The 27,642-nt window shown below is 34.9% G+C and overlaps 1 protein-coding gene across 1 annotated transcript; it reads left to right on the top strand.

Moving 5' to 3' along the window:
• The first annotated feature begins 352 nt into the window (after positions 1-352).
• LOC137407410 (uncharacterized) lies at positions 353-27,510 on the top strand. Its single transcript, XM_068094060.1, has 12 exons — positions 353-462; positions 5,879-6,111; positions 9,630-9,796; positions 10,582-10,820; positions 13,555-13,621; positions 14,058-14,198; positions 15,184-15,358; positions 16,831-17,047; positions 19,063-19,151; positions 22,343-22,537; positions 23,817-23,967; positions 26,093-27,510. The coding sequence occupies exons 1-12, from the start codon at positions 402-404 to the stop codon at positions 26,401-26,403; spliced, it is 2,046 nt and encodes a 681-aa protein (XP_067950161.1). The 5' UTR covers positions 353-401; the 3' UTR covers positions 26,404-27,510.
• Positions 27,511-27,642: the final 132 nt, after the last annotated feature.

Genomic DNA, 27,642 nt, shown 5'->3' with positions numbered 1-27,642 from the left:
AGCCATTTGTGGACGTGACGTCCAGGAATAATACTTAGCCTGGGCATGGCTCTCTTAGGGGCTGGGGGGGAGAGAGCAATGCCCAGGCCCCCACCCCCCAAGAGAGCAATGCCCAGGCTAAATAATACATATCATATCACGCTTCAACAGGTCAAGTAAACAACAGTACAAGTACTGATAAGATTGTAAAGTGTGACTATGAACAACACAAATTGCAAATAATTATTATACGGGTAAAGCAAGTGCTTGTCCTTTAGGCATGACAGCTAGCGCTGGTGGCATTTGTCAGTGCAAAAAAGGGGCGGAGCATAGCTTAGTATAACCAATGGCATACTTGGTTAAATTTGTTTCATTTAGATGGTGGTTTTCAATATAGTCAATAGATTAATTTATTCAGAAAAATGTATTCGATTTGGAAAGTCGTGCTTATTGTCTACTGCCTTGTTGTTGGGGTAACCGCAGGTAGGTTTTCTTTCCATTTTGTACCAACAGTAGTTATATAAGCTCCTATTTGTGTATAAAGTACTTCTAGATAATCAGATGTAATGATGAGGAAGAAAATACTTATATTATTGACTTTTTAGCCTTGAGCCTGACCTAGATACTGAATTCAAAGCAGCTGCTACGGATTTTTCAGTAACTGTAGCAAAATTGCAAAAATGGGACATAATCATCATATTACAACTTGATATATGTTAAAGTTATCACTATTAATACTATACATAATATTATTTCACATTATTATTATAATTATAATTATCTTTACTATTATTAGTATTATTGCTATTCAATTAACATTTATATCATATCAAACAAACTCAAATATAATATTTATTACCGAGAATATTAATACATTATTATATTTATTTGATTTATTTAATCCCTTTTTATATTGACCACATATTCATGAAACTAACAACTAATAATTAAAATAAAGGATACTAATAGAAATTATAATTAAGCAACGTAATAAAATTGTTTGCGCCACAGTTGTAAGCAAAATAAAATATATTATTGTTGTTTTTATCATAACATCACTAAAAAGATAACATTAATTATTTACACTATTACAATTTTTACTAGCTTCATTGTCTAAAACATTATTAATTTTATTCCTGTATTTAATACTATAAAACATTTATGGTTATGATAGTATCTAACGGTAGTTGTAGCACCAAAAATAATAAGTAATATTATTTAAAAGTTGAAGACTTGAGCCAACATATAAAACAGCTTTGCAATGTTTCATGAGAGTAGAAAAGGCCATATAGCTTTGCTATATTTAGACAGAGTGTAGCCCTTGCTCCAACTGCTGACTGTGCAAAGGATAAAAATGTAGAAGAACCTGTGCGAGTCTTGTCAGTCTCGTATTATAAAATTAGTAAAGATGAAAATTCACACAGTTTTGATAAAAAATTCAGTTTTGAAATACTTTGCTCTTATTCTTTAAGCCAACTCTAGTTTTAGTAAAAAGTCCTTTTGTCAATTAGCTGTGTGCTAAAGTGTGAGCAACGGCTATGAGCCCAAATTTGAGCTAAGGCTATGAGCTCAAATGTGAGCTAAGGGTATGTGCTAAAACTTGGTGGCCTGTTTTAGCAAAGACATGTTTTAATCATAAAACTAGAAAAGAAACAATCTTTGTACATTTACTGCTAAAAATATTTTTAGAAAATTCTGAAAATATGCTAATTGTGGATTATTCAAATTTCATAAACTGTCTTCTATGCAAATTTTATAACTAAGGGAACAGTAACTTTACAGGAATCACCAGCAGTTCCCTCACTCTGGCTCATCACGTTCAGACCGTAAAATCTTTAGCTAAACTTTGGTATACTGTTTTCATTATTCTGTTTTATATATATAAACTATATAAAACATGTCAATAGAATTTTCAAATTATGACCATCTTTAGAATTATAAATACATCGTTGTTTATTTCAACTGTATTCATCAGCTGGTAAAAAAATTTCAGAAGGTTTTCGTCATAAAATGGCATATACATTGTTTATTTCGAGTGTACCCACAAACCTTTGAAATTGTGGGTTGCAATTTTAAAATTTTAAGATGATCTTGATGAATTTTCATCTTGTAATGGCCAATAATAACAGTATATCCTCTTTCAATTGTAAGACATTTACGGATGTGTGTTGAGATTAAAAGTACAGAAGCGGTACCAGCAATCATATACCGGTATACGCAATTTCGTGAGATTATTCCGTAAACAAATATTTGTTTATCAGTAATACCTGTGATGAATAATAACTTTTATTACTCTTGTCTGTTCTGTGTCACATTCTGTTGGCCAGAGTTGATAGTATCTAATTTCTCATTTCGAGGAGCTAATTGCGTGTAAACTCCTGCTTCCCCTGTCTCACAAGTTTATTCTCAAGTGATTCTGCTTTAAATAGCATAAACTAGGAGACTTTAAAATTATCTACACCTAAAGGTATACATAGAGGTATGCATAGAGGTATACATTGATGTATATATAGAAGATATACACTGGGGCATACATAGTGATAAACATAGGGGTACATTTAGGGAGATTCCGTAGGAAGTGTCCATAGGGAGATACATGAGGTAGATATAAAAGTATACATAAGGGTACACTTACAGCTATACATAAGAGTAAATATTAAGAGTATACATAAGAGACGTATGTTGGATTTATGGAATATATGGAATGTCGGATTCTTATCAGAGAAAGGCATTTTAAGCACTATTTGTCACACTATTTATTCGATTTTAAAGGCTAACTGTTGCCTTTCTTGGCTTTTTCGTTTTACTATTGTTTGATAGACTAGTTGGAAAAACCTTTCCATTTGTGAAATGAAATTATTGCCAATAAAGTACTATATACATATATGGAATTTGAATAGAAATTCTGTTACGATGTGATGATTTGAGGTGTCTGAAAAGAGACCATCTTGATGGTGAATTTGTAGTATGTGATGGTAAACATGTACTATGTGATGGTGAATATGTACTATGGGATGGTGAATATGTACTATGTGATGGTGAATATGTACTATGTGATGGTGAATATGTACTATGGGATGGTGAATATGTATTATGCGATGGCGAATATGTACTATGTGATGGTGAACATGTACTATGTGATGGTGAATATGTACTATGGGATGGTGAATAAGTACTATGGGATGGTGAATATGTACTATGTGATGGTGAATATGTACTATGGGATGGTGAATATGTACTATGTGATGGTGAATATGTACTATGTGATGGTGAATATGTACTATGGGATGGTGAATATGTATTATGCGATGGTGAATATGTACTATGTGATGGTGAATATGTACTATGTGATGGTGAATATGTACTATGGGATGGTGAATATGTACTATGTGAGGGTGAATATGTACTATGGGATGGTGAATATGTACTATGGGATGGTGAATATGTACTATGTGATGGTGAATATATGCTATGCACAACTAACAATTTTTGTCAAAAAAACTGCCTGATACAATAACTAATCATTGGCCACATAGCCTAAATTTACCTATTGGACTTGTCTACACTTGTTTTTTTGCGCTATTGATGTATTAATTGCTTTTCATTAAAAGGAGTATGTACAACACAATTTAAAGTCTATGAGTGCGAATAGTAAGTAAACAATATATTTTACTAGTACCTCAGAGGGTAACCATAAGGATTCCAAAACCATCATTAACCTGCCTTCACTGTTCTGAAAAATGGTTCAGTGCTTAACGAGTCCATGAAATTAGAGCTGTGAGTGTCACCTTCAAATGAATAAAGATCCTTTCAGGATCACTGCTTGCATTATGTGATTAAATCCGAAGCAACCTAATAGCCTTTAGCGTAGTAAACAAGCACTCGCTCTGATGTATCAAGTAACAATAAGATGATTTGTTTTGCTTTTGATTCTTCCCCAAATATTTCCTTATTACTCGTTGTTATCTCTCATTGTTTTGCATAATAATTGGCTCCCAGTTGTTTGTTGTGTAAGACAAAACAAGTCTTGCTAAAAAGGCTTTTCCGGCATAGGAAAAATTATAAACAAAGACAGTAAACACTCGTGTGAAGGCAAAGGAGCTATACAAACCCTTTGTTTCCCTTCAGGATATGCGTACTCACAAAAATTGCTCAGAAAATCCTGAAAACTTAGTAAAATTCTTTAATCATTGTTGTAATAAGAGCAATGTTTGTCTGTTTGTCCAAAGCAATGAAAAAAAATTGTAAAAACAATTCCGTTGTACATAATTCAAACTCGCAGCTGCGAGCATTCTCAACACTCTAACAACTGCACTGATCAACTGTCTACCACAAGTCGAGATTAGTTGTATTTATAGTTATTACACCGTGATTTTTCACCGCTCTCTAGACTGCCAGAGTACTGGAACCCGTTGATATAAATTTTGTAACTGCATTAAAAATAGCTCAATTGTACCATCACAGTTGCATTCAATATCAAGTTGCATGAGATTTTAGTAGATTTTATAAAAAATAATCAGTATTTTCTATCATTTGCGGTTGTTTTTGATGTTTGAGGTGATCTGATTGCCAGGATGTTTAAACATTATATGCCACAAAATTTGATCGGAAGTTAAAACACTCAAAAGAAAATTACTGCAAGATGATATTACTAGTTGTTATTGGTGTGATAGTTGATATCGACTATTGCTTTCAAGCTGCAGCGTTACCCGTCTCTATTCTGTCAGTCTCTTTGTAACTATAGACGCCATTATTGCACTTTCGCTTGATCTGAGCATTTTAACTGCAACCAGGTTTTTTCGATTTTAATCCTGAAACATCCTGATATTTAGATCATCTCAAACATCGAAAACAATCACAAATGATAACAAAATACTGATACTTTCTGATAAAATCTACCAAAATTTTGCGCAAGGTCCTTTTTAAGTATCTATGATGGTTGGTGTTTGAGTGAAGGTGTGTGTGACTGAGATCTTGTGTAAGGAAGGTTTAGTTTATAAGGTTTCTGGCTTTTAAAATGTATTTTAAACTATTTATGAAAATTTTAATATTGCTCGCTCTACAAATTGAGAAGTACGCAAACAAAATTTTAATTACAAGCTTTTTTCTGTTCATTGGTCTGATAAGTAAACAGTTGTCAAAACAATAATCTCTCAAAGTGCTAGTAATAGCGGTTTCATCTCACCAACACTTTAATTTATATTGTCACAACAAGTTTTGTGCAGGAGCTGTACTGAAGATATTTGTAGTTTAGTATTAGCACTCTTCTATTATATGAAAGTTTTCTAGTAAAAAATGTTGTCAATATTTAGGTGTGTGTATTCAGGCAAATAGGTCTATCCGCATAACTTTCAGGTTAGTAAAATTCAATTTCAGCTTTTTACTTAAAGACAATCAAATGAATTATAAACACTCGTGCTTGTTCAGGGCATGCCAAAAGTCAATGAAGCTTTTCTTAATTTGTTCCAGTGAAACCTTAAATGAATTCCTTTGCATTTGTCGCTCTGCGGGTGATTTAGATAGATATCAACTCTAGTATTACTTTATTCAATGCCTTTCAAAGTGAATTAGGCCATGAGACAAAAGGATAATTTAAAAATATTTCATTTATTTCAAAATATTTAATTTGAAAATCAAATAACATAAAGAATAGTAAAGCAAAATTATGTGTATTGGAAATTTAAAATCAGGAGTTGTAACACCATTTCTTTTTTTAACGAAATCGGTCTGAACAATCATGTGTGCTCATAGCGGTTAATGATATACGGTATTTAAGTTAGGTAATATAATATGCAAATTACAATAGGCAACTTATTAGCTTTTTGATCACCAAAACATTTGTGGCATGCAAAATAGCTAAGACATTGCTTTCAGTATAGCAGAAACATTGTGTTTACAGAACGGTCAAAGGCGTTTGACCAATCAGGTTGTGACAGGAACTGTGATGCTGATCCAGTCGCCAAAACATGTGAATTTGAGCTGAAAATCGAGACATATACAACAATGTCTAAAGCTTGCTACCAATGCCCGGCAACACTCAGCGATTGCAACAGACCACACTGTGCAGTTGCAGATGGATTTGCACGACAAATATACACCGTGAATAGGCAGTTGCCTTCTCCTGCCATAAGAGTAAGTTTGTTTATTTCATTACCAGAGAAAATGCTTGATTAGCAAACAGCAATCATGCATGAGATAGTCTGTGAAACTAACTAGAATAATAGGAAACTTTGTTGCATATCAACATAATTGAAAATTCTAAAAGGTTCTATGTATATAGCTGGTTCATGGCAGTGTACAAACATCTTTGAGGTCTCTGAGGTGACAGTTAGCAGTAATGTCAGTATGAAGTCAAAGCTTTTCAATATCAGCTAATCACGGCAGAATTTCTTGTTTTTGGAAGCAGCATATCAATTTTATAAAGGGTGATGGCCTAAATACCTCGCAGGTCATTCACATGTCTGTCAGCATATTTCTCAGCTCACTGTTTGCTGAGCATTTTATTTTTAGAAAAAACATTTCTCATTAGAAATAGCTAGTAGCCTAGCCACTCAACTAATAATTTCATGCGGTCAGTGACATATGTTTTATATCAACCAATTGGTAGCAAATGCTGACATGGAACTCATTTAGCAATCAAATCGCACCTGGGTTTGACAAACAAGAAACGCAGAAAATGTGGTCTATAATGCCACAAAGAATGCTTGCATCCACTGTCAAGCCATTGAACTTAAACTGGGTGTAGCATGTCATAAAGTCATTAAACTCTATTTGAATGTCTCATGCCATAAAATGTCATAAAATCACGCATAAAATGCTCATTTGATGTGTTATATCAGTGGAGTTACCAACAAACAAGATGAATCACAACTTTCGCTTCATTTAGGCCATCCCTTTCTTATTTCAACGTTTGTCACAAATTTTGTCTACTGTCTTGAAGAAAGCATATCCTGAGAGTTTTCAAAAACAACTACCAAAAGTTCTCTTTTACTCGAACACTTAAGAAACAATAAAAAAGATTTAATCGAAAAACATAAACTAGCTTCCCACTAATTTATTTTCAAAATAACATACAACATTCTACATGCATTTGAAAAAAAGGAATTTTATTGCATTAAAAGACGTTTATGCATGTATAAATTTTTATTTACTTTAGTAGTCATCATAGAAGTTATCTTCTCTTGTTACATTCCAAAATGAAAACAATAAGACCGAAATCAGGAGTTATTAAGTTAGTTGAACAGACAAGTTTTAAAAGTTGGTAATCTAATAGTATTGTAGGAGAGTCAGATAAGGAGATTAAAGTTTGTAGCAAGAGAAAGTTCATAAACTCCAACATATATTGGTGGTTGTAGTCTGTTGCTTTCACGAAATAAAAACCAATGGTCGTTAATTGTTTGTAAAGATAAATGCAAATATTACGGGCACAGGTTATGCAGAAATTGGAAGCTTGTAATACAAATACAGAATGGCATACGGCTTAGAGTTCTAAAGTTGTCTGCCCAACGGAAATGTGCTAGACGGAACAAATGAGAATTACTAGATTAATGTTAACATTCATAAAAATAGCTTGAAGCACTTGAAATATTTTTAACGCTAGTATGCTTAATCATACAGGGTTTGAGGTTTTTGAAGTTGATTCTTGTGTGAGCAGACTTTAGTATCTTAAGATCTATTTTCAGCTAAACTAGTAAAAACAAGAATAGAAAATAAGATCAAAGCGGTTTATTTTAGCAGTTGATTGTAAAAAAGATGGTCAAACAAGGTTTATGTCTCATTTTTTATTCATAGTATTTAGTTTTAGCTAGATTTCAGAAGGTGGTTTACCATTATTAGGAACATTCTTGTAGCAACAAGACAGTCATAAGCTACACGTAGAAGTCATGTGAGAACTTGTTATACTTATCAGTTAAAAGTTTTCTGTTTGCCCATTCGCTGTCTTGATCAAATATTTTTCTATAACATAATAAACATTACACTTTAAATAACAGTCTGCTTAAATTATTTGTTTACCATTAGAAGCTTTAGTATGGTTTGTAGAGGCTCGAGTACAAAATCACCAAAGACAACATTGCAGGTTGACTTGCAACAAAATTCACATTACAGTTATTTGATATGAAAAATTCACCATGTCTTACTCTGTTGTGTTGTAGGTGCAAAATATGTGGAAATGTGATTACAAGCTCTTAAAAGCTCAAAAACGAAAAGCTGCCGTAGATTGGAATTTCTTTATTTTGATGACGTAGCCATGAAATTTGGTTATTGTCTTGTCACTTGATGTTCTCTCGTGAATTGAAAGGCCAATAAAAAGCTCAATATAAAACTTATCGTAGCACTATTTTTTGAGCTTGTGATCACATTTCCACATATTTTGCACCTACAACACAACAGAGTAAGACATGGTGAATCTTTTGATACCAAATAACTGTAATGTGAATTTTATTGCAAGTCAACCTTTAAAGCATTTTGTTTAAATAAATCAGCTCAAGCTTTTGACTAGATATAAATACAATGATTGTGATAGCACTTTTTCTATTTTTCTATCACAAGAACAAATTTGAATAAAAAGACGAGTTGCATTTTAAATTACTGAGAAGTTAAATTCGTTAATAAAACTGTCTGTGTTTTAGCATTAACATCCACTTATGCATGATAGATGTTTTGCCGTCACCATAGAATCAGTCGTCTGTAGCACTGCAGTTTTTGTTTATGATCTATTATTGCACTTTGTTCACTGAAGCGACATTAACTTATGTAAATAAATCTCAAGAAAAAGGAATTTAGTCGATGGTTTTATTTGACCATTTAGCAGAGAAAGTAGACAATTCGTAACAATTTTTGATAAGCAGTCCACCAGTAGCAGTCAATAAGCTCCACTCAGGGATCATTGTTTCTGACCTCTTATGAAATGAATGAAAAACACTAAATTATTCATGGAATTTACAGAATTGTCTGAGCTGTGCATGCCCACCGAACTTGTCGACGAAACGCGTTCAATTGGTTAATTAAATTATTAGCAAGAGCGGGTCCAGCAGCTTTTACAATTTATATAGTTCAAGACACGTATGACCAATAAAAGTACCAGCAAGTACCAGCGCAATTCGACATACTACATACGATGCAACTGCTTAAATTGCGCTATTGTTAATCCTTTATCGTTCGGACATTATGGCTACGAATAATTTAGTATTGAGCCATTTAGTATGTGTACTTGTATTCCATGTGTAGCTTTCAAACAGAATTGGTGAGCTAGTATACCTTCAGTAAAAGGGCTAAGCTCTTTTGGTTTTATTGGTGTCACATACATACATATTTGGTCGATTTGAAATATCTTTGTGTGTTCCTGCTTGGGTAAAATTTTTATAGCAATGCAAATAATTCCACAATCAAACCAATAAATGAACAAAATGTAGTTTTTGATCAATTATAATAATTATGAAAGCTGGTTTTTGCATAAATTGAGTTCGTTGTCTTAAGAAAAAAATGATTTTCAGTTCAACTATAAAAAAGGACAAATAAGTTTGCTTGAGCAGTCGATTGTTATGGTGAACATATGATTTGACAAAACTTGTTGAACCTAGTTCCTTTACATGGTAATAGAGAAGGCATACAAATCAATTCGCACACATACATGTGTAAACACTCTCCAGGTCTGTGAAGGAGACACGATAGTAGCAAAGATCAGTAATGAGATGGCCAATGGGGAAGGAACGAGTATTCACTGGCATGGCCTTCATCAACCAGGAACACCGTATATGGATGGAGTAGCATTGGTAACACAAAGCATCATTCAACCTTACAGCGATTTTGTCTACAAGTAAGTTTGGGCATGAAAGTTGATTAAGGATACATTAAGCAGCTAAATCTTTTTCTGTTAGCATAAACAGTATCTGGGCATCGCCATCTATATCAGTTGTGGAGTGCAAAAAACAACCTGGAATGATCACTTCTGTGTGGTGTTAGGACGTTCCCATACCACAGCCTGTCTTAATGTAGCTCTGGTAAAGTAATTATGTCTCCATACCCATGAGTGTCATACATTACTGAAGTTCAGTCGTTGTCTTGCTATCTAACTATACACACATACTTTACACAAACACTGTCTTCTCTCTCTACACATTCAATATAGCTAACAGCATAGCATGTGGGAAATTTCTGCTGTGATATAAATGAGACTAAATATTTTTCGTTTCAGACAAAATAATTACCAGTACTTAAAAGCCCCAATTTTTTAAATTATTTACGTCTGTATGTAAAAATAAGAAAGCCATTAGAAACGAAAGGTAAAAATACATTCCAGTTAAACCTATTTTAACAAAAACAAATGTAGAGCAAATTACGGCACATATTTTTATTTTTTATTTTTATTTTGTATTACTGTCTTTCTCTCTCCACCGCCAAATCTCACCATCGTCAAGCTTGCATCTCAATTCAGACAGCTCTAAATCAAAGTAGCCATTGAAAGTTTTTTTACATTCTGATAACTGTTGTCATTTTTCAGCAACGAGCTTACTACAACTAAAAACGTTTCAAGTCTCATAAGATGAAAAGTATGTATTTTTACTTACCTGTATTACTTACCTGTACTTACCTGTATTGCAGTTTTACAACTAACAATTCAGGAACCCACTACTACCATGCTCATTTTGGAATGCAAAGAGGAGACGGGATTGCGGGAGCGCTGATCGTCAAGCAGAGGAAAAATCGATATCCGCAATACCAGGACCTAAATTCGCACACCTTACTTATTCAAGACTGGTATCACAAGTTGGCTATTGGTCAGGGCATGCTGCATCTCCATCGTAAAGGCAGCAACATTCCTGAAACTTTCATCATCAATGGTAAAAAAATTCTTCGTAGATGTTTGCTGTGCTCCACTACAGATAGAAATGTAATTAAAACATGTTTTTTGTGAAAGTGATCAACTAAGCCAATTTATTAGCTTATTGGAGAAGGTTTTAAGATCTGTTACCTCATTCAATTGAAAGATTCAGAACCACTATGAGCTATGCTGGTTAAAGCTTTAACCCTGCGCAGGGGGAGCAAAGGTGTTATTACGCGAGTGAACATTTTTCCTCTGCTGGTTTTGATTTGTTTATAGGTCAGAAAAAATATTTAATTTTACCTTTTTAATGACTTTTTAAAGTGAGTCAATTTTAACACCTTGGGCTAAAGAGAATTTAATTTAGAATATTTTAATAGTATATTGAACTAGTTGAATTTACGGAATTGTAATGAATATTGAATAGTTATAGAACTTAACAAAAATGTAACAAACAAAGTATAGCAACTATCAAAGCAGGATTGAAAAAATTGTTTAATTAAAATTATTCAAAAAGTTACAATTGATTGTCAAAGTCATATATGGAGCTGCATGAAGCAGTTTCTTTCTTGTTTAGACATAAACGAACACCATGTTTTTCACACTGAATGTTGCTTTGCCCTTCAGTACACTGGTTGCACTGCCCTCTTTTCTCAGCCGCTATAGGCCAGTGATGATAGTTGTCTTGTTTTGTATTTGCACGGTTTCTAGTTAGCACGTTTACGTGGAGCTGCTACAGCTGACTCATCATCTGCGGGACCTCTAGTAGCAGAACGTCGCCTTCTACGCCTTTTCCATCGCCAGTTTTGATGAGGCTGCTGGCAACACTTGACTTAAAACGACGTTTGCCCATAACTTCTTTTGTTGGTGTTGCCCATAATCGGCAATCACGGCAGTAAAGTAACCAAGCGTTAACGATAGCAACAAAATATCAGAAGAAGTTGCTGGTTAAAGCTTTAAAGGTTGACTTGCAACAAAATTCTCATTACAGTTATTTGGTATCAAAAGATTCACCATGTCTTACTCTGCTGTGTTGTAGGTGCAAAATGTATGGACATGTGATTACAAGCTCTTAAAAGCTAAAAAAAAACAAACAGTTAATCGCAGCCATCTCAAAAACGCCGTAGTTTTGAATCCCTTTATTTTTACTACATACGCGGTTGTTTTTTTAACACGCGCTGCTATCACGTGTATTGAAAGGCCAATAAAAGGCTCGATATAAAACGTCTAGTAGCACTAGTTTATAACAAAACTTCAGGTTTTACCGGAGAGCGCTTATCAAATAGAGATGCTTGCTACTCTAATTACAGTTTCGTTTCAGCTTGGTCTAATCATCTAGTCGCAATCTGATCATGTGACCCATACTTCCCGCTGAATAGAGTGAACAATTTGTGCAGCATTTTTCGACTATCACAGGTGACCAACAGGCTCCTTATGCTTATCAGATGATGATATGGACTCCTTCGAGCTAAGGTTAAAAAATAAAAATTATTTTTGAGGCTAGGTTTTGAGATATCAGTGCTCAAAGTGACAGCATTACAATGATGAGGAAGTAGACCGTAAGGTCAATAGGCATAGTTTTATTGAATTCGTGAAGTATAGCTGTGAAAATATTTGGATGAATGAGGTTGCAAGCAGAAGTGAAAGTGTAAGCAGAAGCAAATGCAAATCGTGTTCAGCTTCGTCCTATTTGAAACGTTTTGGAGAGGATTCCAATCTATGGCGTTTTCGTGATGACTGCAATTAACTGTTCGTTTTTCAGTTTTTTAAAAGGTTGTAATCACATGTCCACATATTTTGCACCTACAACACAGCAAAGTAAGACATGGTAAAACTTTTGATACCAAATAACTGCAATGTAAATTTTCTTGCAAGTCGACCTTCATGGTAGTATTGCTCTTAAATCATCAATAAAATCAAGGATGCACAACTTCTCTAAAACTTCCGAAAGTCGGTATGCTCTGGTTTCAATCTGTTATACAACTACACAACTTTAGTGTAAGTGTACATTGTTTAGAAATAACATTACTGCTCTTGTTATAAAAATTCATAAAAACTATCGACTGCCTGATCTTTAGCCAAGTCATTCATATGGTAGATTTACACAGTGCAAGCCGTTACATTGTACAAAATTTTATCAAGCTGCATGAATTTATTTATAGGATTAAATGTTGCTGGTTAATATGCCACAACTTGCTCTCTCTCTCTCTCTCTCTCTCTTTTCTCTTCTCTCTCTCCCTCCCTCTCCCTCTCCCTCTCTCTCTCTCTCTCTCACTCTCCCTCTCCCTCCCTCTCTCTCTCTCTCTCTCTCTCTCTCTCTCTCTCTCTCTCTCTCTCTCTCTCTCTCTCTCTCTCTCTCTCTCTCATTGCACAAAAGAGAGAAGGAGAGAGGAAGATAAGGAGAGAAGAAAAGAGAAAGGTATGGAGAGTGAGAAAGAGGGAAGGAAAGGGAGAGAAGAGAGAGAGGGAGAAGAGAGAGGGAGAGAGAGGGAAAGAGAGAGAGGGAGACAGAGGATGAGAGAAGGAGGGAGAGAAGGAGAGAGAGAGGGAGGGAGAGGGAGGGAGAGGGAGGGAGAGGGAGAAAGAGAGAGAGAGAGGGAGAGAGAGAGAAAGGGAGAGAGGGAGAGAATGAGAGAATGAGAGAATGAGAGAGGAGGGAAAAGAGAAAAAAGGAATGAAGTGAAAGAAAGCGTGCTCTACACTTGCTGTCTTATTTTTACTTTGTTACAAAGTGTTTCTTATTCTATTTTCAGGTTTGGCACATAGCAATCTCATCCAGCAGTACCCAACATATAATGTCTCTAAGGGTCAAAAATACAGGTCAGAATTGCTCTTACATTATTTTAAGCATTATTTGTAGCAATTTTATCTTACAAAACTTTTCATAGCAAGTTTATTTTATGTAAAAAAGCGTAAGAGAGGGAGAAGGGAAGGAAGGGGAGAAAAGGGAGCAACAGAGGGAGCAGGAGAGAGAAATAAAAATAAGGAAAAAGAGAAAGAGTGAAGGAGTGAAAAATAAGAAGAGAGAAGGGGGAGAGAAAGAAGAGAGGAAAAAAACATTTGTGCGGAATGATTTTTGTAAAACTGGTTGATCTGAATGCAGTGCAGCAGCTTAGTTTGAGCTATTGGAAACTGAAGTTTTTTAGCAAGCTATTTTTCAAATTCTACATTTAACTGTCTCTGTCTAGATTTCAAAGTTCACGTCCAATTGCCTCTATTTAGATTTCAAAGTCTACATCCAACTGTCTCTATTTAGATTTCGAACAATAAACAACGGAGTGATGAACTGTCCAATACATATTCACATTGAGAGCCACAACATTACAATCATAGCTACAGACGGAGTAGATATCGAGGAGGTAGAAGCAGACACAGTTCTTGTATCAGGAGGTGAAAGGTGAGTATCCCTATTCGATGAACCATTGATGTATATATAATTCCATCTAAACAATGGTTTCGTCGGTAAAGCATCCAGATGAGCTTCTAATTATTGGTTAGGCCTTGTCAAGATACACCTAATGCTTTTAGAATTAAGTTTCACTCTTAAAAGGCATTACTTCTAGACTAAAACTTTGACAACCCAACAACAGAGATAATTGAAAAGTGAGAGACGAGACTACCATTTATCACTGTTGGTGCCGTTGACGAGGTGACGATGATTGTGTAAGTAGGTAGGCTTACTGAAGGAAAGTACGGCTACACGTAACAAGTTTTTTATTGGTTCTGAGTTCTGACCGAAATCACGAAATGAACGAAAAACACAAAATTATTCAGTCAGAATTCACAGAATTGTCTGAGCTGTGCATGCCTACTGAACTGGTCAACGAAACACTTGTAACTGGCTAAACAAATTATTAGCGAGCACGATTCTAGCAGCTTTAGCAATTGGTGTAGTCCAAGACACGTATTATGACACACAACAAAAATACGAATGCAATTCAACATAGTACACACAATGTAACTGCTTAGGTTGCACAACCCTTTGTGTGGTAGGACCCCTTTAATTTAATCAAATGGTTTCATGCATCTAAACTATTCTGGTAAAAAGTTTTTATTAAACTCTGAATGAAATGTTGGAAATTTAACAAGTTTGAAAGTTGACATTAACAGTTTGCTCAGGTTCCAAAATTGTAAAAGTTTAAAATCCTATTTTTCTGTGACTTGTCTCTATAATGTAGCAAAAATTCCATGACATTAGAATTAAAAAAAAAATTTTGCACTAACTTTAGATTAATTATTTGACGCCTTTGTTACTCATAGCATACGCTGTTACTCATAACATACATTTGCAATAACAGCACTTATGTTCCTACGCTCAAGACAGAAGTGCAGCCAGTCTGAATTATTTTATGCATTTCACTAACTAATGCTACTTTTCAAAGGTGGGACTTTCTGTTAGATGCTGACCTTGAAGCAAAGAACTATTGGATGGTATTCCAAGGGGCTGCTGATTGTGAAAACATCACTACTTATGGGATTCTGCACTATGAAGGAGCCAGGAATGTTAATACAAGCAACATGAGGGATCCTACTGCTATACACCCCAGGGAGATGAGGGTCTGTTACAGCGGGTTTAGTAAAACGCATGATGCATGAAAAATTGTGTGGTTGCTAAAATCATGCCAGATTGCCATACTTGTAAAATTGCTCCCAATGGCTTACCAGATACACTTTAAGTAATATCTCAACAAACCAGGGATTTTCTTTCCATGTTTAAATTATTTTCAAGCTAATACAGGTCGAAGCTTTTTTCAAGCAAGCGTGATTATGACTCTTGACAAGTTCTAATAGATTTTAAAGTGTTTTTAGTTAGTTTTAATACATTTCGGACCAATTTTGACCCTCACGCATAGTTCTAGTCTGAGAAAAATATCAACAAACACCGATGTGATTGGTTTCTAATGTACTAGTTCTAGTACGTGGTTTAGCAAGACGTTGTTCACACAAAATGCTTGCTGAGCTTGCTAATCAATTTACGCATCACATTTCACTCTTTCTAAATTTTGTAGGAGGCTATGAACTAGCTCAGGTAAAAAGGTAGTGCAAGTAAAATAAGGTTTCACAACCTCAAGCATGCAACTTCTTTTACCACAACGTTATTTTCCAGCAAAACAAATAAACTCGTAAACAATTGATGAGTCAGAGATTTTTAAAAATTTGATTAAATTAACAGTTTTTAAGTATAAAATACTTTTTGAATCAGGTGTAGCTCAAAAGGTCTAGAATTACGATAGACTTTTTATTTACAGCATTTCAGCTTTCTAGGTACTTGAGACTACACTGTTGAGACTTCATTGTTGAGACCTCACTGTTGGGACCTCTTTGTTGAGCCATCATTGTTGAGATCTCATTGTTGTGTAAAATAGATTGGGTAAGGTTTCATTCGAACAATAATGGCATGACTCGTATGTACATCCAATGTGTAAATGACATGTTTAAACATGGCATTACTAAAAAGTAAAGTGCACGTAATAAGGCTATATATATCCATGAAAGTATCCATGTGCAGACTACTTTGTTTTAATGAATATTCATGAGCAGACAACTCTCCTCTAATGAACATACATGTGAAGATAACTCTGTTCTAATGAACATACATGTGCAGATAACTCTGTTCTAATGAATATCAATGTGCAGATCATTTTGTTTTCAGAGTAATTATTGTGCAGACAGATGTGTTTTCATAAATATAAATAGATGAATATAAATAAAATTAATATAGCTCCGCTTATATAAATAGCTATGCCGAGAACAGCTGGTAATTTTGTGGAAGATGAATTTTTCAAGATAGGGATATCCGATATCAACTATTTAATTTCACTCAATACCTACATACAGTAAATAATACATAATAACATATCTCTCTGTTTACGAGATTTTCCTAAAGCATGGAAATAAGATTAGTTTGCAAAGAAACTTTTGTCACGGCAGTAGTTGAACTTTGACCCTTACATGCTGACATGGCTAGCGATGTTGTATTTTTTTCTACACAGCACAAATCTACCACTTCGATTACAACTTTTTTGTAGACTGTGAATCCATTCAACAAAGGCATGATTACACCTGACCCAGACGATGGACAGATAATACTGAGTGAGATGAAATCTCATGAACCAACCCCTGATTGGTTATCTCAGCAGCCAGATATTAGGAAGTACCTTCTCTTGGGACTGAATAAAGTGAAAGATCAAGTCTATGATGTGTCACCGTACTACCCTTGCATAGATGATGATGGGAGCGAATTAGGTAAAAGAAAAACTACTTCCCGGTTTAAAAAGCATATATCAAGCCTCCAATTGTGTTTTATTATTTGTAAGTTTTACTGATGGTCGTTGAAACATAGACACAAGAATTATTCAATGCAGCCACATCATCTGTCTCAGATTAGTTTGTTGAGAAGGGTTCATTAAGTTTCTTAAGGTTTAGCTAGGCTCGGCATGGTTTATCAAATTGCAACTGAGCTCTGCAGGTTTCAACTGGGCTCAGTATTGCTCAGCATGTTTCAGAATGGTACAACCGAATTTACTTAGGTTCTATGCAATTCTGCCTTGTTCGGTACGTTTCATCTTATAACAGACTTCAGAAAAACCAAATTTAATATAATACTGCAGAAGAGCAAACTTTTACATTACTTTCCTTTTATTCATCATGAGTACTGAAGCAGTAATGTTATGAGTACTGAAGCAGTAATGTTGTGAGTACTGAAGCAGTCATGTTATGAGTACTGAAGCAGTAATGTTGTGTCAATTCAAAATTTACATATCAGAAAATTAGATAAAGTTCTACAGTTACACTTTAAAGATGAACTTACGGCAAATATTAGCATATTTTATTTTAAACTATTGATATGTTTCTATCATTTGAGTTTTTTATGCTTGAAGTGATTTGACTGCCAGGATGTTTTAAGATTGAAGTCAACAAAACGTCATCATGATTAAAACTCAGAAAAAATGCATGGAAAATGATGCCATTAGTTGTTATCGTTGCAATAGTTCATATCGGCAGCTGCTATTGCGTTCAAGTTACAGGGTTACACGTCTCTATTCCGTCTGTCTCTTTGCGAGTATAGACGCCGCGTATAATCACATTTTTGCTTGAAAGTGTGGTTTTTCGCTAAAAAAATACCAATACTTTCTGATAAAATTTACTGAAATTTTGTGCAAGTTTAATTTTTAAAAAGGTGTTTCGGCCTCATATATGACATATTGTTCAGAGGCACTCTTTGCAGCAAACGAAGAAAATGTGCAGTAGAACTAAAAACTGCTCTCCTTTTTTCCTAGCAAACTTTGGTTAACCCAATTGGGATATGCGCGCTGAAAGTTTTTGGTTTAAATGTGGTGTAGTCAGCCTTTAACAGAATAATTCAAATTTAGCAAAAATATATTTTTTACACTTTAACCATGTAGGCTACAATGTAAATTTTACTACAACAAGCTCCACGTCCGCTTTTACAACTATTCGTAGCAATGCTTACAGATGAGAAAAAGAGTCATCTATATACTAATATAAATCTCAAAGTATGTGTGTCTGTAAGTAGTTCAGTTTTTCCAACTATAGTTATTAAAATATTGGAATGAAGAGTTCATATCGCAGAAGAAATGATCTCAGAACCTCCCAATTGCCAGGCAAATACCTTACCAATTTAGCTAAGCCAGATTCATGAATTCATTGGGCGATATATGCTGCTATGTGAGTGACCACACACTACATCTCTACATTACCGCGCGGACGGTTAATTTACGTTGCTTTTCTGCAACGTAAATTTATGCTTGCTCTCTCGTGAGAGCAAGTAGTTAGTTCTTATTAGTACGCTTGCTCAAATGAGCCATTGGCAATGTGCCAGGCTAATGGCAAGTGGCAGGCAACTGCAACACCTCTCATTGTTTGTAATCTCATTTTTAATACCCGTGCAACTCCGGTAATTTCGCTAGTACTCGCATATACGGCTTGCCAGCTGGTCATACTATCAACTGCACCACTCGACCACCTTGATGCAATACAGAGCAATTGTGCACACACTTATTACATCAATATTAATCATTAATCAAACTGATACTTATTATGTAAAAAGAAGCACACTAGTAAGGTACCTTCTGTTTTACTGCAATCCTTGCATAGACCATAGACATTAAAACTTTGTCAACTCGTACATCCTCTAGTCAACATAAATGTACTTTGATATCAATTGTGGTTCAGAGCAGTGCAGTTTAGTCTCACTTTATCTCAGTTTCATTCCTTTATTTTTGTTTTGTGATTTGCAGCATCTTGCACAGTTCTGGCTCAGATTAATAATGTGTATGGACTCTTCCCTTCCGCCCCCTACATTACCCACTATGATGAGGTTCCACCGGTCAGTTTCTCTTTTATATTAGAGCTTACTAAGCAGTGGATTTATATATACTTTGAGATTCAACCAAAATTCAAAATTTAATTGGAAAAACCTGTTGTATTACAAGTACGCTATTTATATCAAAATTTGTTTCGCGTTAAGTATTCATGTATAACATGTAAGACATGCTTTAAATGCCGGTGTTTTAGCATATACAAGCAATTTCAGTTAGTTTATGCCTAGCAAAGACCTGTCACAATTCATTTAACTACATAGCGCTTCTGTAAGATAGATTGATTCAAATTATTAGATTAGCTTCATGAGATACTTTGCTTGTATGAAAAACGATTTTTGATTCTTAAATGACAAAATTTAAAAAGATTGATGCCAGTCAAATTATGCCACCTGAGGGCAGCTAGCAAATTTACAAATACTGCTTGCCCATTAAAAATATAAAATGGTTGAGACTTGCTGAAATGTCTTTTACAGTTTTAATCTATATTTATAAATTTCAAAGTTTGTCATCTGTCATTCAGTCTGTCCAGCTCTAGCGATTTGTATCTAGCAATGAAAAACCCGTATCGCAAAAGATTTGATCTCAGAACCTTTCTTTCACCAGACGACATCCTAACCTATAAAGCTACACCAGACGCAATAGTTTATTAAGCCATGTGAGTCATTATCTACAGTAGGTTAAATTAAGCATAGCACTCTGCGTTACGCATCGTCACCAAAGTTTGCTCTCACGGCTCTTATTAGTAATTTTAGCAATACGGATACTAGCTTACTCAAATTAGTCGTCGGTAATGTGCCAGGCTAATGGCAAGTGGCAAGCAACTCATTACCTGCCGCTATTTATAAGCTGTTTTTAATACTTGTGCAACACCGTGCATTCGGTTAGTATTTAAATAAAGCTAGCTTGTTATAGCTTCTTTTGTCAAAATTTCAATATTTGCATCTGAAACATCACTTTATTCTAATGACAGGATCTTTGACCTACATCATTGCTCTATTTTTACTTCAAAGTGTAAGCTGAATTTCACTCCGAATAAGTCCGAACACCTTAGATAAAGTACAGTGCACCCTCTGAATACGATGACCCTGATATTCGATTTTTTTCACCTTACGAAGTTGAACATGGTGAGATTTTCACCTCACCATGCGAGTTTTATTTCCCCATACGAATTCAACAAAATCCTTCGCCGAGTTCAAATTTGGCAGCCGGTGTGCTTATTACGCACGTCAAAATGATGAAGGCACCGAAATGCGGTTCGCTGAAAACATTTTCACAACGTTTAGACGGGACACTATGACCAACTTTTCTCAGGTCAGCATTCCATGTGGCAAATTTTGTGAATAGTGCGTAAGCAAGAGCAAATATTCATTTTTAGCGTTACACTCCATTTTACTATGAACTTTTATTAAGCATACGTATATAACTACAAGCATCTATATTTAATTGGTTAGCCATGGAATCAGAGACCGATACAAACGTTTTACGGCGAAAGAAAAATGATTTCTATGACAACAGTTGGAGGTCATGAATAAATAGGAAAAAGGCTGTATTGTTAATATTGTCAAGGAATATGGTCGCAATCAATTCACAATTGAGATTATTGTTATTAAAAACAATAAATTCGTTAAAACAAATACAAGGAGGAGCTTAGGACTGACGACTTGAAGGAGTTGAAGGCCATGCACGAGATCAGCATTCAAGTGGAGCAACCATTTAGTAAGTGGAAAAGAAGTAGAAGAGACAGAAAAACCTACACAGACAGAAAGATTTCAAGTGTTTAATTTACTGGTGTGGACTGGTACATAAAAACAATAGTGTACAATGTATGTATAGTGTACATGTACTTTAAATAGCCTGTTTTGTAAAGTATTGTACAGTACTATAATACTACATACCAGGGATCGCTAAACATATTATTGAAACGTTTACTTTTCCATATCCATTTCCATAAACATAAATATTTCCATAATTTTATGGAAATGGATATGGAAATTTTATTTTAGAAATATGAAAATGTTATGGAAATGAATTATGGAAATGTTATGGAAATAATATGAAAATTAATTATGGAAATGTAATGGAAATGAAAACAATATGGAAATGAATTATGGAAATAGTATGGAAATGGAAATAATATAGAAATGAGTTATGGAATTGTTATGTAAATGAAAATTAAAATGGAAATGAATTATGGAAATGGAGATAATATGGAAACTAATTACGGAAATAGTATGGAAATGGAAATAATATGGAAATGAATTATGGAAATGTTATGGAAATGGAAATTGTGACATACACGTAATCCCTGCTACATGCACTCTTGATGTCTAAGGATAGTAACCACTGCAGAAGGACTAAGGCCAAGTGACCAGACAATGTTTGTTGAATTTTCACTATTTTTAGATAGCTTAATAATTTCTAATTTCACTTCCATGGCAATGGCCATGGAAGACCATTCCTCTGATGCACTACTATCAGAAGAAACTGGTTTACGTTTTGAAGCCACAACAAAGAGCTAAAAGTTTACAAAAACGATTAAACGCGTGAGAGAAAAACCAAACACAAATAAAATGGCTTAACACTGAAACTAAGAGATGCCGCTTTCCTCACTTAGCACTACCACACAGCATATTCATCCGCTGCGCGCTACCAACTAGTTCGCAATTGGTTACGCCTCTTATGACTAAACGGTGTAGGATGGAAACACTTTTTAATTTAATTTTTTATTTCTCAAAAGGTGCGTAGTAACCACAAAACGTTGTGACTCACGGTCATCGTAAACTGAGGATTTACTGTACAATTGTCATTCTAAATTTTCAGCAAAATTATAATATTCAAAATGAAACTGAAATAGTTGAACAGACACATACTGGTATTTTTCAGTAAGAGTTATCAAGTAAAACACCTGAGTCTGGAAAATTTGGAAATTGTTTCATTACAATTCTAATGAATATATATTTACTATAATAGGACCATTGTCTATCTGATTGCGTTTGATTGTCCAAATAGATTGCTTTCAACAGGATTCGAACTCACAACCTTTGACTTGGTACACCATCATACTACCACCTGCACTAATCAACTGCCTTGTGACAATCATGACTAATTGTGCTTTTTAGTTATTACACTTGATGATATGTAACGAGACACATCGAGCTGCTAAACTACTACTGTTCTGTAATGTCTTTTAATTCAGGAGTTGGTCTTGGAGGTTGGAGGAAAAACTGGCAAGAACTGCTCAGTTGAATTTTGCAAGTATATACACAGATTGAGCGTGACGCAAGGAGAAGTCGTCGAATTCATTCTTATTGACCGAGGTAGATATTGGAACATTTCCAACCACCCTATGCACATACATGGACAGTATATGTATGTGTTGGACCTGGGACAGGTAAGCAAAAAACAGTTACATGTACGCATCTTCTGTAAAACACCGGTTTAAAAGTGCTTGGTGGTGGAAATCTACCACACGACGTAGGTCGTGTGAATGATCCTGTAGCCGTGGTCATAATGCTCTACTGTCACAATACCACATGGTTAGGGTGAATCAGAGCAGTGTCAGATAAATAAAATATTTAGTTTCAAGGGTCGATAAAGATATATACAAATGGGTCTAAAGATACAAACGATGTGTTGAGTATAAATTGGCGCGAAGCTGAATATATAGTAGAGGCACTTCCACTCGTCCCGAGTTGACCAAACGTTGGTAAATGCAAATAAATAAATGTTCTCATGAGTGTCTTTTGCCGTCTCTGTCTTTCCTTGATACATACGTGTAGTTTTTTTTTGGGATATCGCACAAGATACACCTACAAGATTGCACATATCGTTCAATGTCTGTAATCTGTGTTCATTAGTAGTTTTTATTTGACAACTGCAACCCTCAGGAAAAACCAACTTGCAGGCACATCCTATTTAAGCTCTAGTAAGACATGGTTACCATCTTTAATAGCCAGAAACCAATGTACTCATCGCAGAGCCAAGGAGAAACTTGTTTTCTTTCTTCTCCAATACTCTGCCTTACATCTCATCCAGCCCAAAATTTAATCCCAACAAGTGTGTTTGAAGCTGTCCAAAGGCAGCTTGGCTTTGTATGCATATGTGCTAGTGATTTCAAAAACTTGCCATATACATTTTTCTACAGTCTGTAATAAGAATTTAATTAGGCCAACCACATTAATCTATGTTGCTTAGTTTAGTACATTTATAGTAATCATACCATGTCTGCAATTTGCCTTTTATGGTTGATACATGTATGTTAAAAAGCTGCCGAGAAGCCTCCTTTTACTAAACTAACTTTGTGCTGAAGGAATTTCATCATACATGTACATTATACGTATATGTACGTATAATACATATAGTACGTATATGTATTCAGAATTATTGAGTGCTCAGTCATAGCTTTTGCTAAACTAACAATAAGCATTGTACAACCAAGAATTTGTCCATATTTTAGAAAATAAAAGCAAATTTCCAAACTATTTCTTCAAGCACTTATTTGACAACGAGCCAGGGCTTATCTTCAGTTTCTCACGCTGTTTCCCATTTTTTATTTTACTAGATTTACTTGTCTGACGTATTTGCTGACACGTAATATAATCCGTTTGCAACACTCAAACTCTGTTACTTTATTCGCACCAGAATACTTTGAGGTATCGAATTGTTTATAGGATCCAAGTATGGTAACTTCAACGGAAGCCGTTGAGATGTTGGATACACCGAAAAGGGACAACAGAACCTTTGACAGACCTATAGCAAAGGATACGATTATGATGCCAGTGGGGGGATACGTTGTTGTCAGATTTAAAGCGAGAGATGCAGGTAAAAAAACAAAACTTTTATCGGTATGCTGTGTACATTGATCAAATAAGATTGGTTGTAATTGCCTGACCAATCAAAAATAAGGCTTGCAATTATGCCTCTATGATAGTCATAGACACAGGCGCACGCCATTGCCTGTTTATGCGTATACGTCAATGACTATTGATTTTATAGGTCTACTACTAAATGTACGGCGCTGCACGGGTAATAAAAAAGCTTTTTGCACAAAAAATTTATGAGGTGTTTATTTCTGTGGGTGCTACATGTTTAGTTAAGTTTATACTATATATATTATATTTATAGCATTTTGGGGAAGTTTAGGGGTGCGTTTGCTTTTAGTAAAACTTTTTTTTAGTAAACTAGTTCAAGCGAGCTACTGAGGCGTGAAGCGTTGGTATTTTAACCAATCAACATTTAAGATTGGCAGGTGTAATAAGTATGCGCACAATCAAGCCATGAAATCACAAGTAGGCCATGTGATGTAGTGGTCAGCTCACCTGTCAGCAGATCTGAAGCTTCTGAGTTCAATCCCAATGCAAAGCGAGTTTTTCGTTTCTACAATCTTATCGCTAAAACTGGACACATGAATGACAAACCAACAAACAGACAAAAACTAAGAATTAGAGATATATTCTTTACTATAATAAGTTCATTTGTCCGAAGCCATGCCAAGAAATTAGAAATAAAATTGTTTTGCGCTGAAATTGAACTCGGTATACTCCGATCTACTGCCCATCGCTCTACCACTAAACCCCTAAATTACCCCGCCGTATCTGTACTTAACGAAAGGCAAGAATTATTTGCATGCGTTGAGTAAATAGAAATATGGCTCTTTCTGAGCGTAGTTTCGCCTTGCAAAACCATCTTTTTATCACAATTTATTTTTACAACGATTAGTCGTTCACGTATTACAGCTCCAAAGTTTTCCTAATTTCACATCTATAGACTTTATGTGATTTTTATTGAGCAATAACACTACTGAGAGTTACTATTCATATTTTATCAGTAATAATAATGCCGTAAACTGTACTAATATTGATAAATCGTCCAATTTGAACACGCTCACCGTTTTTTTCGAAAATAGCCGTAAAAGTGTTTGCTCACCTACCGTATCGCATCTGCGGTGTTTTTCATGGAATCAGCTAATGTAAAGTTTTCTGATGATAAATTTGATATAAAAATATTTTTATAGACCGTGTTGTTCAGCTTATGACGATTTCTACGCATATTCGTTAAATATTAGGTTTTACCGAATACGTAATTATGTCCTAGTAAAGAAATTAATTTAGTAGAGAAAGATTTAATTATGTGCATACTGATTACTCATTACGATCTCTCCCAGTGCACCTGACTGCCAAGTGTACTAGCAAATATAATATAACTAGCTGTGCTACACGGCGTTGCTCGGGTAATGAAAAAGTCTGAACAGAAAATTGATTTGTGTTTAACATATAACAACATTTACCATTCTAACTTTCAAAATACATATCATGAGAGAAGCTTTTTGTGTAGTTGAAATTAATTAGGAGAAAAATGAAAATAACTGTAACTTTCATGCTATTAGCCTGGCACATTGCCAATGGAAAATTGCAGTAAGCTGCTAGGCTTCTAATGATTGTACTTCATGACATTGCATCAGCATTGTTGTCAATTTACAGTTATTCTAATAATAGCTATAGCTGGAATGCAGACAGACATACGACACACGGACATACTTTGCGAAATAAATATATAGATAATGGGCAGTGACTAACTGTGCTATTTTATATCTATGCATAATGATGGATGGTGTTCAGCAGAAAATCAATATTTAATGTATGTACTCCCATATAAGTCAACAGTTTTACTATTGCTAATACACCTAAGTGGGCAATGGCTCAAAATGCCAGAAATCTAAAATACGAAAAGTCATCCTAATTTGTCAAGGAAATCTAATCACCAATTCTGAATGCTTGCTGTGATGCTGGCAGCGCTTTAGGTCTACTGCAAAACGAAGAATACTTTTGCCTTTATAATGTTTTATCTGAGTTTAAATGTGAGTTGAAAAGAAGTTACCATATTATATCAAGCCATCAATGTTGGTACCAAGTGCAACAGAAAATGAACACCAAATTATCCTTTGCAGGACCCTGGCTTTTCCATTGTCACAATGAGCTACATGTAGAGCAGGGAATGTTCCTTGTTATTGATGTAAAGTCAAGAGGACCCGAAAGATATCCGACAGACCCTCGTGACCAAATTTCATTCAACCAACCGGGAGTGCCGTATGAACTAGAACCCCAACAGAATTGCACTCTTTCCCAAATGAGCACATGCACTTCTCTTGAGATCGGTGGTTTTGCAGCTATTATTATAGCTAGTCTTTCTGCTGTAACGTTTCTTGGACTACTAGGCATGAGGTGCTGTGGCTACAAATTTTCTAAGAAAGCTATTTAGGTCACCATTTCCTCATCCAATCAGTGCCGAATTGGTTTGCTAGTTTAGCTGGTGGCTTAGATGTAGTAAAAAATGACTTCCACAAATTTGGTTCTCATAAAGTTGGTCTCACAAAAAGCTTTGTAGCTTACCTTTATGCACATGGGTTTGCAAATCTTTAAAATGGATGACAGTTTTGGCATTTTGTGCTGCTGACAAAACTTGGATGACGAAGACAATTAATAAAAATGATGTAGTTAACATTGGGAAAAGTTTAAATGAAATTGAGATAAATATATTCTCACAGCAAAAAAAGGAATTGCATGTTGTTAATTGTTAAATTTTGTTTCATTTGTTGTATGGTCACGTTTATTCAAAAATTTGTTTGCCGGTCCTACGCATCTGTGGTCTGTTCCGAACATGTCTGTCAATTTTCTTCCGTGAAAAATTTATGTTCAGACAAAGTGACCAGATTTGCCTTCAAAGTGTATGACAATGGTGAGTCAATCACTCAATGGGGATTGAACTAAAGGAATTGTAAGCCCATAAATTTTCAAGGTTTGTGCATTTTCTGAAATGTGTCTCTCTATTGGCAATTAAATCATTTTAGTAAACAGTTCTTTGCAGCTAACAAACATGTTTAATTTCCTTGCTCAATGTTCACGATGTTTATGATAAGACTCTAAGCTCAAGGAGACTAAAATTAAAGAAGATTTTTCAATCATAATTCCGGTGTAAAAACTGTTTTTGACAAGATGATAATTATAACTCTTTTAGCAAAACTAACACAAATGAAGCAAAATCCTAACATTAGCGATTTTGAGTTTCCAATGTCTGTGTGTACTGACTGCTCACGAGGTTTTGATTCTGCAATTTATGATCACTGTGGCTCTTTATATTTGAACAATTCATGCTGTTACTATAGCCATGAAATCCTAACAAATATTATAGATCTCCCAACTTATTTTCTTACTTCTTGTTAACAGAATTTGGCAGTATGGTTTTTTGGTTGTTGTGTTTTTCTGCAAACCTGTATGAGCTTATTTATCCATATTTAGAAGGCTATTATATATGGGACTTTGCATAGATGCTACAAAAGCATTAATAAATATCAGCATTGCTACTACATTTCTTCCTTTGAAATGCTGATCACTAATTGCACGGGTTATCTTATTGGACTTAAATCGGTCCCAGATGGCAAACGTTAAATTTACACTCAAGTATGCATTGCTTAGACTGCACACGTGTCAAACTCACGGG

This window comes from Watersipora subatra, chromosome 10, assembly GCF_963576615.1.
Source record: "Watersipora subatra chromosome 10, tzWatSuba1.1, whole genome shotgun sequence".
Taxonomy (NCBI): domain Eukaryota; kingdom Metazoa; phylum Bryozoa; class Gymnolaemata; order Cheilostomatida; family Watersiporidae; genus Watersipora; species Watersipora subatra.
This window is presented reverse-complemented; position numbering and strand designations above follow the sequence as displayed.